Genomic DNA, 15,000 nt, shown 5'->3' with positions numbered 1-15,000 from the left:
ACTTGAGCATGCAACTAAGAATTTTTCATTCTCTATTTTCAGTCTGAAACCGCTCGTACCAATTTATTTTTAGGATACTTCGCCCACATTGTACGAAGTGAATGTGATGGAATAATCATGAAAGACTTTTACTAGAGTGAAGTTCTATTTTGAGGTGACGTTTTTGTCGACGTCGCCGTCGTAGATCTTAAGGTCCCTATTAAAAGTGTCTTGCCCAAGAACACAACATGATCTCTCTAGCCAGGACCTGAACCTGGACCACTCGATCCGGAGTTAAGCACACTAACCATGCAGCCACCGCACCTCCCACCGTAAGAATTTTAAGAGGAAGACTATTGATTTGAACTCCACTTTTTTAATTTAACGCTCCGCCATTACTTGGTGCAGTTTCCACTGATAAGCTTTCAGTGATCTGGATTGAGGAGAAAGTGACATCATTTACTCACTAGTTTAAAAATGCAGAGTGTGAATGGGGCTTAATTAGTATGCAGCACAAGCGTGTTTGGCTTTCAGAATGTTAAATTTGTGTTCTGTATACTAATTAAGCTGCATTCACACATTGAGTAAATGACATCACTTTCTCCTCGATCCAGATCACTGAAAGCTTATCAGTCGGAGCCGCACGAAGTAATGGCGCACCGTTAAATTAAAAAAAAGTGGAGTTCAAATAAATAGTCTTCCTCTTGGAATTGGGAGGCACGGTGACCTCATGGTCAGTGTGCTCGACTCCGGATCGAGTAGTCCAGGTTCGGGTCCTGGCCAGGGACATTGTGTTGTGTTCTTGGGCAAGACACTTTACTCTCACGGTGCCTCTCTCCACCCAGGTGTATACACGGGTACCGGCGAAAATGCTGGGGGTAACCCTGCGATGGACTGGAATCCCATCCAGGGGGGAGTAGAAATACTCCTAGTCTCTTCATGCTACAGAAACCGGAGATAAGTGTCGGCCTGGTGGGCCCTCTAGGCTTGTAGCGGACTTTACCTTACCTTTTTGCCTATTGAGCAATCAACGCAAATACTTTCGAAATGTGAAGAAAAATGAGACCTGATTTTTTCATTGTAACTAGCACTTTAACCCCTTTTCTCTGTGATCACTTACACCCCCTGGGGGGGGGGGGGGGACTCCCATATGAAACAGACGGGGATGCTCGTCGGAGATTTTGAATTTAACCCCTAAAGGAGACCAATCTAGGCGTGGCTGAAGCAAATTTTGACCCCTAAAAGAGACCGTTTAAAAACACAAAAATACGACACGCAATGAGTTTTAATGATAAAAAGGCATAATCATCGAATGCTTTTATCTAAAAAGAAAATTTAAAAGGAAATTTGACTTCTGTTTCTCTTCGCGTAATTCTGTGTTACTTCGCGGAACCCTAAACGAGACCTTGGTGGCATAAATTATTGGCACTTTGCCCGGAACACCCTAAGCGAGACCAAAATCCAAAATTTACACCTTAAGCGAGACGACGAGCATCCCCGTCTGTTTCATATGGGAGTCCCCCCCCCCGGGTTACACCCCCACCTTGCCTGAAATTCATTAACCCATGTCATGACCCCTGGCTGCGAGACTTAACAGATTTTACTCTAACGCTACACGATTTTACTTGTCAATGGGGGTATCTTAGAACACCTGAGGAGTAAATGGGTTAAATCATTGGCGGGTCTAATTTGCAGGTCGCGGGTTGCAGGTCATTGTTTCATCAATACAGAGAGTATCCTAAACATTCATAATTCATACTTTCCTAATTATTCTCTTTAATTAACTTGTAATGTATATAACAATCCATTATAATTAGTCTAAGTGTGAGTTAATAACATGTTGTTGTTGTTGTTGTTGAGCTAACCTTAGGCCTAATTAGGCCTAAACAAACGTTTTTAGGCCTAAAGTTAGCTCTTATGAATGTTTAGGATACTTTCTGTATTGGTGAAACAATGACCTGCAACCCGCGACCTGTGACCTGCAAATTAAATCAAACCCAAACATTTCGAACATGGGAGTAACGTCTCGTTGGCATTAACCCGCTTTTATGTGCCCAGCCAGTACACTGCTCATTCTGAAGAGAAAAATATTCCAGAGTTTCAAATAGGGGATCTTTAAGGACGGTTCCTACTATTCTTCTTGCGCATACATTCTGCGCATCTCCAGATACTCGGATTTCCCATCGATTGTGCTTACCAATGCAGGGATGTTATTGGCGTTTTAAATTTATGCGGAAAAAGCAGAACTTAGCAAGTGCTCTTGGTATCCAAAAAGAAAATTGGGGGTAACCACGCATTTTTCAGAGATAATTAAGCTTTAATTTGGAAAGGAACGCCATACACATGTACATTGCTTTATATTTTAAAGCTTTTAATTTTGCTAATATTGTTGATTAATTATCTTTGAAAAATGCGCGGTTACCCCCAATTTTCTTTTTGGATTTTAATAACACTTGTTGAGATCTGCTTTTCCCGCATATTCAGTAAACCGCGCAAAAATACCTTTGAATTAGTAGGCACCGTCTTTAACGGCATATGTATTTACAGGGTATGATAATACTTCAAAAAATTACAAACTGTCATTGTCTTCGTAATTCACATTGAAGTGTCATTTTCGCTCCAGGCAAACTAAGTCTTGCGTTTAAGCTTAATTACATTCCTGAAATCACAGCAGCTTTCTTATTTCCTAATTTTTCCCTTCCGCTCTTTCCGATGCATTTTCATTTCTTTCACAATTCAAAAGTTAAAGGATTTTTAAGCTCACCTTGGAAAACTTTCTAGCCCTTATATTGACTACAAGAGGAACTTTTAACAGTCTGGAGAAAAGAACACATGTTTTGGACGCCATCTTGGAGTACGACACCCCGACCACAGAATCGATTATAAATCGGTTTGATCACAAGTAGTTTCGCGGCGTATTTTTTGAAAGTTCACGTGCCAAATATTGACTTTTTGAAAAAGTCTTTTAGCATACTGGCTAAAATTGCATGGCTTTCAATAAATAACTACGACGACTTTACCTTTATGTCTAACGAGGGTAAAAAATAAATAAATTACTGTCGTAAATGAGAAAATCAATATTTGATCGTTGGTAATTGTCCCGCGTGGAACGATGGGAAGTTGTGTACCGTAAAGTTTACTCGTTACTCGAAGAATCGAAACCGTGAATGAACTTTGAAAACAGATGAATTAGCTGAATAATTTAAAGGATTTTTACCTATGAAAGTGACAGTAAATGGAACATAGAGGCATATTTTGTGGAGCTGCAATGCAGTCCAGTATGAACTGGACGTATTGCCTTTGTAATCGCTCGTGAGATGGCCAGCCTTGGAGCTTTTGTTGGTGTGCCCCTGGGAGAGGAAGATGTGGAAGAGCTACGCTCCGAGCGTTCCATACGAGGACTCAAGGTCAATATTAACTTTTCTGTTGCAATAAGTGGCCTAATATAGGTCCTTATTTCTGCTATATGCTAACGGTTCCATATTATTCTCAACCTGTGGTAGTCCCAAGAAGAAATCGAGAGACTCACTGTTGACGAAAATCTTGATGACATCGAGCGAGCCGTGCTACTGTTGAGGTGAGTGTACACTGATTAGAACTCAGAAATAGCGACTCTAATTTGTGGTAATCCCAGCAATTAAATTTCTGTTGAAAATTGCGAAACTTTGAATAAATGCGTGGTTTTACGAGGTTGGGCTGCGGGACGCGGTAAGACGATACAATGTTAGCTCATAATTTTCTTTCCACGGCCTCGACTTCTACGTTTCCGTCGCGATCCGTAAACACGTAAATTAGCGTTAATTAAGACGATGGTCGATTTTATTTAGTTGGCTGGATTATTGTTGTTATGAGACAGATTAATAATTTCACCGACTAAGACTTTCACCGAACGTCGTTCTTGTGCATTTTAGCAGGTGTACCTGTATTTCTTTGAGGCGTACAATTTTACACGTTTTCTAATGAATGATTATTTGGAGTGATGACATATTTATGTCGTTTACGAACTTGTTTGTCACAGAAATGCACAAACCCGTTAATTGCATCACATATTTGATAAAAAAAAAACTAGACCATATTAAATATTCGAACTGTCTGGTTATGTTTATGCTGTACATATGGTGCTCTTTATCAACATTTAACAAATAACATGAAAATGTTGCATGACATATTTGAGAGCCAAGTGTTGACCATCTGCTGGTTAAAAATCGATTAGCCAATTTGCGTGTGTACAGACTGAGTATACAGTCTCTGTATTTGAAGCAAAAATGATCTTAATCATGACTCGAAGGTATCGTGCATTATCTATTAAAGTTTCTTATCAACGGAACATCAGGACGTTTCTATGAATTATATATCTACGTGCAGTAATTTTTTAAAGTACTTTTTTAGACAGTCGAAGAAAATCTTTTTGCTGAGCAACCTAAACAATTTTATTTGTATTAAATGTTAAACTCCCACAAGTAGTTTTTGCATTTGTCACCTTCCATTCGTTTTCTTGCCAATTTTCACTCCAGCATTGGCTTCAGGTGTATTTTCTGTCTTCTTTAAAATTATTACAAGCTGTGCATTATCGGTGCAACCAACCTGGCACTCAAGTTTGATCTTGGGTTTATTTCATAACACAGAAGAAACATAGAAATTTTTGAAATTTTGAAACAGTAATACAGTTTTGCAGTTGTATTAAATTGTCAATCTGATTCTAAAACGTCCTCTAGGACTTGTCTTTTTGCAATGAAACTCGTCTATTCTCTGGGCATAAAAGTCATTGCCTCAGTTCAGTAGTTGCAAGAATGCCACTTTGGTACATGTAACAGCAGTGTGTAGGCCACCTGAACTGGCATTTAGGAAAGTGTGGTTTGGGAAGCGGGAGATTCTCAACAATCATTTAGGCTGCTAACAGCCCACTTTAGTCACACGAGCGAGCCAAAGAGCCGAGAGGAAAATGGAGAGAGAGCAAATTGTATCTCCTTGGCTGATTGGCTGACTCGCAAGACTAAAGCAGCTGGCTCGACTGACTCAAAAGGGACTGCTAGAGGTCTATTTCATCTTAATTCACAATATCCTGTCCAATTTATATGATGAAATCTTATCTCTTAGTTCTGGTGTGGAAATTCAAAAGCTCAGCATTATCAACAACTTGACCAGACTTCTGGAAAAAAGCAGTGCTGATGTCAATAGAAGAGTCGTGCCAGTTCTGCGAGTAAGTGGAATCTACAGGGAGAAGAGTCGAGAATCAACAAACTTGATCTGTATATAATATTACACAAAGTCTTGAAATCAAACCCTTCACACTTAAGTCAAAGGGAAGGGCTCTTATGTCTGCATCAACTCCCCCCAGTTATTTAATTAAAATTAATTCATTCTAGCTTTCCTGGAACAGTTTGATCTGTCAGTTTGGCCTCTTGTTTTGTTCCTTTGCACCTCTTAATAGTAACATTATGCAGTGACAGAAAGAACATTTTAGTTAAACAAGTGATTGCAACAAATCAGTTGCAGGTGAACTTGTGTATATTTACTGTATCTTGGAAAATTGGATTATTACAGGGGCTGCCACAGGCAGACCATGTCTAAAATTTGTTGGAATTTAATTTGTTATATATAACAGAGTCACATATTGTAATTAGCCAGATGCCTTTGGTTGGCACAAAAGCTGAGCATTTTTAGAAAGGGTTACGTTTGGAAAAGGTGACCGCTCATAATACCTTGTTTTGTTTTTCCAATTTTTTTACTTGACATTATTGTAGTGAAGCAGAAGTTAGATGTTAACCCTTGTCAATCAATCAATCAATCAATCAATTTTTTATTCAACCCTATTGCAGTAACAACTGAATTGCAGGGGGCAGTCGCGACACACATTTTTGAAATTTGACAGTCACAAAATCATTAAGTCTTTTGCATTTGCCAGTAGAGGCATGGTACGATTGTGATCTTGAGCGTAAATTGTAACCGTGGTAATAAACCATCAGAACCCGGAAGAGACTACTAAGTGTTTCTGACACATGACAGTTCGTTGCAAGACTCATGCGTGGCTGTTGTCGCCTATTGCTAAGAGGTTTAGGGTCAGCGAGATGAAGTGCATCGCTATAGCAACAATCAGGGAAAACAATATACAGGGCTTTTCTCTGGACTTGTTCTAAAAGGTCACTTAACTCTTTGACGTCGAAACTGGCTGAAACCGGCCAGACTTAGTATTTTACTCTGTCTAACACCAGAGTATTTTACTCTGTCTAACGCCAGACGATTTTCCTCGTCAATGGGGAACCCCTGGGAGTCAATGGTTAAGTACGCTGGAAGTGCCGCCCATACTGGGGACACATGTTCAAGCACAGAGCAGATTGTACTGCAATATACAGATATTAAGTCGGAAAGTGAAAGTCCACTTTTCTTAAGAATCCTCAACCCGTAGAGGTGCTTGGTAGCTTTGTCTTATATATACTCACAGTGTGCGTTCCATGAAAGGCCATCAGAAGCTATGACCCTCAGCAGTTTGTGAATGAAATGAAGAGACATTTTATCAAAGGTGCCTCAATAGTTCAAAGGAACACTTTGTTTTATTTTCATGAATATCCCAATTTGACCATGAAATTGTAGTTTGTTTCTGTTATTCAATGGCACTGTCTTTTTGTAATGGCAGACAAGCTAACTGACATCATCACACATGAACACTGTTATTGGGTGACTTGTTTTGTACTTGTTTTATGGTACATATTAAATTTATTATTGTAAAATAAGTGTAGAAGAAGAGTGCTTGACTCCGGATTGAATGGTTTGGGTTCGGGTCTTGCCTAGGGTAGAAGAATAAACATTATTTTACATTCATGTTTTAGGAATACCTCTACATCGCTCCTTCTCATGTCCAACTGGAAGCCTCGAAGTCTTTTTCAGGTGTCATCCAGAATGGAACAATACCAGCCTACATGTTTGCATCGTCATTTCTTCCTATCATTTTACATAACATTGAAAACAGGGATGTGGGTAAGACAATAGCAACCTTTAGATTTGGAATATGCTATGATGTGTAGAGTTTTCAAGAACATGTTCACAGAATGGAAAGCTTGTTCTTGTAATTTAATCTAAAATTTATTACTTTTTTTCGTATTTTGTTATTTAAATTTAACGAAAAAAATACAAAGATGGCATATTTTAAAATTTTTGTCTTTGAAATTTCAGTGGTATCAAATGCTTGGCTCAATACTCTTCTCACATCCATTGATTTTCTTCCTAAAGATGTCATCAAAAGAGAGGTAATCATGCCATTTCAGTATAATATTCAGTTATCAACATGAAATTTTCATGCCTTTTCTGTTTGCCTAAGTTGTTTGAAATATCCATGATCTTTAAATCATTGACACCTCAGATGCCGCAAGAGTCAATGGGTTAATCAGAAGTGTATATGCAATTCACTGCAATATTGATCTAAGTTGACAACAAAATGTGGTAGTAGTCAGTGGCCTGTTTATGAACAATGAACAACATTGTGTGGTCATCAACCGCGCCTCCCATCTCTGCAACCCAGGTTCAACCCTGGCCTGGAGGTCATATGTGGGCTGAGTTTCAGTTGATCTCAATCTGACTCCGAGGGTGAATCTCCAGGTACTCCGGTTTCCTCCCTTGATCCTCAAAATCGACTCTAGATCAATAATTTCCGGGCGGATACCCTCTGGTATCTCTCCCTTTCATTGTATCAATTGAATAATTGAATGAATAAAGTTGGTATTATTATTATTATTATTATTATTATTATTATTATTATTATTATTATTATTATTATTATTATTATTATTATTATTATTATTATTATTATTATTATTATTGGAGTGACCACTGATGTATTTGTCTTTTTCAAGTACCCATATGGGTGTTCTGGACCGGCCAGGAGGGAATCATGCTGGCCATGTTATTCTCCTGGGGCTCAGTAACCTTAGTTTGCATTCCTTCCCAGCCCATTGTCACTGTGTGTCAGTGTGGTGAGTACCAGGTGCAAGGGGTTAATATGGTATGGCTTGCCGGTGAGCCTCCAGTGGAAGCCTCAAGATATCTCAGCGATCTTACCTTCATAATGTGATGCAGTTGTTATTATATATTTGTTTTATTTTATTATTACAGATTCTTGGTATTGCCATCTCGAAAGGCCAGCTCTCCAAGACAGTCAACTGTAGGCTTGCTAGTTGTAGACTACTTGGAAAAATTGCTCCGAAGTTTGAAACATACTGGTAAGCAGATAATAGGCAATTTTCACGATGGCGTCATTTGACTACAACTACCACAATGTGTGGTTCCAGAAAATATCCACACCCCCACCATGGAAGACTTTTTGATTTGCACCCCCCTTCCCCCCAGGATTTTCCGTTCCAGGGGGGTCTTTGATGACACCCCCTCCCCTCAGGAATTTCCAGAATTTTTTTACTTATAAAAACGACAGTGAGTTAGTTATGTAATTGCGGTAGAATTTTATTTCAACAGTGTAAACATTAAGGTTAACTTTTAGAAAAATATAATGCTTTGTTAAGCTCATTATCCAGCTAAACTTTTAGCTTGTGCGCTATCAACTTTGCGAAGCTTAAACATTTGGGTTGCACGTCGACTTTTTCACGTTTTTGTGCGAACTTCGATAAGAACATTTCACTCGCTTAAACAACTTCGCAAACGATCGTAAATAAAACACCAACTTACACGTTTCCTTTCACTACACATTTTGTCAGTTTCTTCCGGTTGATTCTTTAATATTTAGGGACCACACATGTTGACGCGGTAGGTTTCGTGAACATCGTCACCAAGGCGATTGTTTTACGAAGAATGTTATTGACACCAAAATAATCCATCATATTTGTAAACTTAGATATGGCAATTTATGTGCAGTCTTCAAATTTACTGACTCTCCAGCAGTCCTTCTCGCCGGTAAATGACACAGTACAGCCTCACTGTTGCTTGCCTTTGAGCCACGGATGGAATCGAGAGGGCGAATCTTATTGTTTTTGGCGCGATTTACTTCCTCCAATGAGTAGTCAAACTCCTTTTTTAGAATTTCCAGTTTGACATAACGAACTGCACCTCAACAATCGTTTCCCGAGGCAGCAATAAATACTGCGTTTACTCAAAGAAGAGAAAACTTGACTCCCGGTTCCTGTCCATGGTCTAAATGCCACCCACAAAAAGAAAATGTCGTTGCATGCAAGCGTTGAGATGGTGGGAACTTGCGTCTTATCGCATTTTCAATGAGTTACTACCCCCAGTAAAACATGAATCCTATCAAAAATGTGTTTACTGCATGTGAAGGTAGCGAAAAGCGATACTCAAGCGAACGGAAGTGTTGGTTGGACGAAAAAGAGACAAAGCTGGAAGTCTGGGGACGAGACTTCAGTTGAGACCGCCATTTTAAATGTTTTGAATCCGTCCCAAATGAAAGACACATTGTTCTTAGCTTCGGGAGATTGTAGCGCTAGCTAACTCAAAGAAAACGGAAACATTGAAGCTAATAGTATTAACTTTATCTCAAAACTGACTTTTGTTTCAAAACATCGTCCGATAGTGTGTTTTGTGCTTCAGATCGATCGTATGTTGCTTTCAATGTTTTTTACGGGGTTTGTGCCCCTTTGTAAAATTTGTTTCCCCCGAAACCCCCCTACCCCTTGGAAATTGCTGCCCTTTAACCCCCCCTCTCCCATGGAATTTCCAATTGTCTTCCGTGGTGGGGGTATGGATATTTTCTGGAACCACACAATCCAGTTTGTTTTTCTTTTCATATTTAAATTTTGTATTCCCAGTGGGGTAAAAATGACAATAGCTCTAACATGAGACAAGCGAAACCTGAAGGAGTCTGGTACTTGTAGTCAAATGGCGTCATCATGCAAATGTCCAATTAGAGAGCATTTTTTTTATAAAGTCAAAATAAAACCAGGAACAAGTTTATTTTGTGTCTCTGTATTTGATATCTTTTTTCCCTTTTAGGATAAAGAAGGAGCTGATGGCACTTGTTGCGTCATTGTGTCAAGATGTTGATTACGAAGTTAGAGGTTGCATGTGCCAACAGTTGGAAGCCATTGCCAGAGCACTTGGGTAAAAGACGAAGTTCCTTAAGTTTTGTTTTCAAGTAGTTTTGATTGAAACTGATGTTATGACCACACCACTATTTCCACCATGCTTTTCACACAAGACCGTCATTTTCCAAATCATCATCATTGACGTAGCTGACGTTATCCATGTTGTCGTCATTTGCATTTCAATTTTCCTCTCACCTCCTTGCTCATCATTATTGATCCCATTCTCATCACCATTATCGTTAAAGGGGGCAGGGCAAATATCCTCCCTATCGTCATTATCTCGCTTATCATTAGTTTTATCATATGGACCATTCTCATCTTCATTGTTGTCACGACAAACTATTACAGTGTGACACGCCTTACCGTGGCCACCTAACAAAGTTGTTTAAAACTTATACGCCAATCAGGGTGTGCGAATTTGATTGACAGTCACCCCTCCTTACAAAGCTCGCACGGTTGTAAGTAGAACACCCTTGCATGGGTTGTTGAGTTGACGTACTTACACGTAGTTGTCAAATGTGAAAGTTTGTTGGGTAGCCACGATAAGGCGCGTTGCACTGTAATGGTTACAACTTGGTGTTACAGATCACAAACATATGCTAATTAGACATCCCTCTATTGTATAGTAGTGCCACTGACTGATGTAAAAGCATGGGTGTGATGACACGCTTTGCCAGGTTTTCTTGGTTACATGGTTTCTCTGATTTCATGGTTTTTATGGGTTTCTCTGGTTTCGTGGGTTTCATGGTTTTGGCAGTTTCATGGTTCTATTAGTTTAGTGGGTGTCATGTTTTCACTGGTTTGGTCGGTGTCATGACTGGTTTGGTCGGTGTCATGGTTTCACTTGTTTCAGCATAATGCCAGCACAAAGGTGGATACTCCAGATATACTGTAGATTGGAGTATCATCAATAAACTATGCTCAGTTATTTGCCAGAGGAAGCAATTCACTGAGCTCTCAATTATTATCTAGACCATCTTCTGAAATCGTGTAGATCGTATGTGAAGTGCACATCTCTGTAGAAGGGAAGTGCACGGCTCTAGGGTCTTTTACCATTTTTCCTTTTGTTCTGATCTGCTGTTCTTTCAACCATTCGTAGTGTTATACATGTACATGCCAATAGGAGAGCCTTTAGATCTAGTGTCATCAAATTTAGGGGTAGAACCCAAGGTTACATCAATCCAAGAGTGACAATGAATCCTCGCAGTCTGTCATGGCAAGTTTGTGCAGAAGCACAAACACATCTTGAGCCAAAAAGTAGAAAGAAAACCACAAAACCTTTGAAACCATGGAACCCACGAAAGCAGTGAAACCTTTGAAATCTTGAAACCCCTAACACTTGAGAAACCTTTGAAACCATGTAGTCACACCCTGTACATGCTTTTACATGAGACAGTGGAACTACTATATAATAGATGATGTCTGATTATCATATATATTTGTGATCCGCTCTTCTTATAGTTTTGCCTATGCGCAAGCTGTCAATATTTCGTGGTATTGCTGTCTCACTTTTGCGGCCTGTGATTGGTTCTAATGTTGAAATTGACGTTGTTGCACTGAATTGGGTAGCTGACGTACACAAACAAATACGTTTCGCAGGTAGAAAGAGTTGAAATTTCAATCAGGCGTGGGTTGATTACTTTACAGTTTTATTTATCCTTATAAATGATGGATCACGATACAAAACATATATTCCGTATTGGGCGGAGTCGCGAATCTTTGTGACTCCGCCCAATACGGAATATCTTTTCTCCCAACTAGCCGTCAATACAATGTGGTATTGCCGTCTCAAAATGGCAATTTGTTTTTAGTAACCCTATTGTTATATTTATTCTTGCAATAATGTCACCATACTTTGGTGTTCATGGATGCAAACATCTTCATGTAGGAGATTGAAACTATAAAGAAATTATATTTAAAACAGTTCTCTGTTTATTTCCCACAGACTGGAAAGTACGCAAAGTATAATAATCCCAGAGCTGGTTGAGCTCACAAATGACGAGGAGACAAGTGTGAGATTAGCAGGGCTGCAAACAATCACTAATTTATTGAATTTGCTGGATGATGGTAAAGATTATATTCAGTGCTAGAACAGTATATTATTTTTTGCTGGTCAGCATTGTGTGGATGAGGGTCAACGTAACATTTTTCGGTGATATCTCCCTTTTAACTGCTAGATACCTGTACAGCTATCATTGTCCCTTTGGTTCAAAAATTCTGTGATGAAATTCCCAAGGAGAAGTCAGAATCACTTCTCACAGTAGCCAAGCTATTTGGAAAACTGTCCTATGGCTTGTCAGGTAAGGATAAGGATTCTTTTTTAAGCAATGGTTTCAATAAGATTTGATGCTGGTGGCTTGTTTGACCAGCGTCAAACAATAATTATTTCTTGAGCACGTGTTGGATACAAGATGGTTAATAACCAACGAGGCACGTAGCACAGTGTTGGCAATAACCAGTCTCATATCCAACAAGCACAAATGGAATAATATTTTTGTTTTATTAAATTCCTTTAACTCCAAAAGTTTGGAAGCACGAAATACGAGCAAAAACCAGGGAGAAAATCTGAGCAAAATCGAAAAAAACGTGATGAAGATGCGATATTTTGTAATAACTGGTGGTCAGGCAGACGCAGGCTCATCACTAAACTTGATCACTTCTTACCTTTTCTTGTACTTCTAAGCGTCGGAATTGATCCAAACTTTCCACAAAAGACTTTTAGTTTAGCAACGCTTAGCGCAATCATTTACCATATAAGGTCAAGCTGAGATTGAGTGAACCAATCGGAGCACGAGAAATGCATTAACCAAGGATGAAAATTAAATAATTGATTATATCAACAAGGACCCTACTTGTACGGCCCTTTTTATGGAGGTCCCTGGGGGCATGCCATTTTTTAAAAGAAGCACTCCAGAACACGACATTGATGGTTACCTTTAGATGACTTCATGTTTTCATTGAATCTTAGGTTTGAAAGAATCTTTCTTACCCACTTGAATTTTGGAAAAAAGTAGCCAACTTCTTGGTAATTTTGAAGAAGAGCTCCCCCAAAAAACTGTTGGGCAACTGACAACTAACTGTTGGTCGTTTGTCAGCTGACAAATGACCAACAGTTTGTGAAAGTGTTTGGTAAAAGTGTCGGCCGACAGTCGACTGACACTTGGTTAATTGTCGGATACTTGTTGGTAGCCTGTCGGTAGGTTGGTTTCTGTTTTCCATTGCTTTTTCAATACCCTTTGTCAAGGTTTATGTCATTAAGCACTGGTTAACCTATTGACCCCTGCATAGTCAACTCATGATCAATAATATTTTAACTGTTTTTTTATCTTGAATTTAGTCAACCTGGATGACACCAAGAAGAGATGGTTTTTGGAATTCTACAAAAGGATGAGCATCTGCGGCAACCCGAATAAAAATAACAGAGTTGGCAGTGTCACCCTTGCTCTTCAGGTACAGAGTATATTGAATTTTGCAGCAGACCTGTGATTTTAATTTAATTTGCCATGATCTTTTCAGTGTCAGGGCCAACTTTTTCCAAGCATTGTTAGTGAATACCCAAAATAAACATTATTGACATTCTGTAGGTTTTGCTAGGCTTAGTTGTTATTAACTGTGGTTAGGTAAAATTAGAAACCCATAAGGGTTGAAACGTGTAACGCGTGTTCACAGCTTCGGAATATTCAGTGCGAACTGATTGGTTGAATGTCTCGGTGCTAAGTACCATATTTGGAAACCCCTTGCTCTTGTTGTTCCAAATATGGTACTCAGCAAATTGAATATTCAGAAGCTTGTTTCCCAGCACACAAGGGGCCGTTACACGTTTCAACCCTTATGGGTTTCTGGTAAAATGTATTGAACATTTCAGGCATTAAGAAATGTTCAGTCACCAGATTTTCTCAATAAAATACCCAGCTGCTTACAGCTGTTGACAGCTCTTCAGGTACTTACCTTTCTTCACACCAATAATTATTGTTCTGACTCTATAACTCATGGCTGGCTTGTTCAAATAGCTTGATGTTAACATTAGTATGATTGGGAGTTCAATAATATACACTTTATGTATAGTCCTGAGAGTCTGGAGGGACCAGACATTAAATTCTTTGTCATGTAATTTTTATTTAGACTTTCCCTTCAACAAACGCGACCAAACATCCAGCGTGGGCAAAAATTGCGGAAATGTATCCTGATCAGGATATATTTAAATTTGATCAGGGGCATTTGACAAACAATCAACCAATCACAGTGCTCGATTTGTTGAGTGAAAGTCTAGGTAAATAGCAATCAATATTATTATAAAAGAGTCTGAAACTTTCCAAACCAAACCTTGGATACAAAGGTAGGCTATTCTGACTGTGGTCTTGTTTTTTGTTTTTCCCCCTCAGAGCTCTGTTTTGTCTGGTGCAACAATCATTGATGATGATCCTGGTGCAGAATGTCGGAGATGTTGTGCTTTCAACTTCCCAGTGAGTGTTTATGACTGTCACAATGACTCTACAGGTTCTATTCTATTAAGTTGAATGCGTCGTAGAGTAAGTCCTTCCATTTAATGCCCTGTCTGGCCTGTCAGTTCTGTCAAATGGAAAGCGTTCTTAGTTGCATCGCATATTGTAGTATTTTTTTGTTTTGTTTCTCTGTTTTAAGGCCATGCTGTTGTTCTGTGGTGCACACAACTTTCAAGCTGAACTGGCTGCCACATTTCATTCCCTTGTTGAGGATCCCCATGCCCTGGTCAGAAGAACTATAGCATGTGGATTTCATGAGGTAAATAATGCCAAAGAAAATACATTTTATTGTCAGTACAGATACATTCACATAAGAAGTATTGTTCTGTTTAAAGATATGGAACAGGGATGGCTTAGTGGTGATTGCACTAGCCTCTCACCAATGTGGCCCGTAATTGGTTCTTTAGAGCGGTTTTCAAATAAGTGTCATAAAACCAAAACCAAAGTAAGGACAGAGACAATCCAGTAAACCAATCAAA

The 15,000-nt window shown here is 39.1% G+C and overlaps 2 protein-coding genes across 2 annotated transcripts in view; one reads left to right on the top strand and one right to left on the bottom strand.

Moving 5' to 3' along the window:
• Nucleotides 1-3,034, bottom strand: part of LOC138049906 (uncharacterized) — a 22,517-nt gene extending 19,483 nt beyond the window's left edge. The window contains exon 1 of the mRNA XM_068896378.1: nucleotides 2,744-3,034. Coding sequence (XP_068752479.1) covers nucleotides 2,744-2,827 — 84 coding nt within the window. The 5' untranslated portion in view covers nucleotides 2,828-3,034. The remainder of the gene's footprint in view (nucleotides 1-2,743) is intronic.
• Nucleotides 3,035-3,103: 69 nt separating this feature from the next.
• Nucleotides 3,104-15,000, top strand: part of LOC138049932 (serine/threonine-protein phosphatase 4 regulatory subunit 4-like) — a 29,045-nt gene continuing 17,148 nt past the window's right edge. Inside the window, exons 1-12 of the mRNA XM_068896411.1 lie at nucleotides 3,104-3,386; nucleotides 3,483-3,556; nucleotides 5,077-5,179; nucleotides 6,807-6,954; nucleotides 7,150-7,223; nucleotides 8,086-8,192; nucleotides 9,928-10,035; nucleotides 11,965-12,086; nucleotides 12,197-12,319; nucleotides 13,357-13,469; nucleotides 14,402-14,482; nucleotides 14,661-14,780. Coding sequence (XP_068752512.1) covers nucleotides 3,297-3,386; nucleotides 3,483-3,556; nucleotides 5,077-5,179; nucleotides 6,807-6,954; nucleotides 7,150-7,223; nucleotides 8,086-8,192; nucleotides 9,928-10,035; nucleotides 11,965-12,086; nucleotides 12,197-12,319; nucleotides 13,357-13,469; nucleotides 14,402-14,482; nucleotides 14,661-14,780 — 1,263 coding nt within the window. The 5' untranslated portion in view covers nucleotides 3,104-3,296. The remainder of the gene's footprint in view (nucleotides 3,387-3,482; nucleotides 3,557-5,076; nucleotides 5,180-6,806; nucleotides 6,955-7,149; nucleotides 7,224-8,085; nucleotides 8,193-9,927; nucleotides 10,036-11,964; nucleotides 12,087-12,196; nucleotides 12,320-13,356; nucleotides 13,470-14,401; nucleotides 14,483-14,660; nucleotides 14,781-15,000) is intronic.

This window comes from Montipora capricornis, chromosome 5 (assembly GCF_036669925.1).
Source record: "Montipora capricornis isolate CH-2021 chromosome 5, ASM3666992v2, whole genome shotgun sequence".
In the NCBI taxonomy this organism is placed as follows: Eukaryota; Metazoa; Cnidaria; class Anthozoa; order Scleractinia; family Acroporidae; genus Montipora; species Montipora capricornis.
Note: the sequence above shows the minus strand (reverse complement) of the source record. Positions and strands in the feature narration are given on the sequence as shown.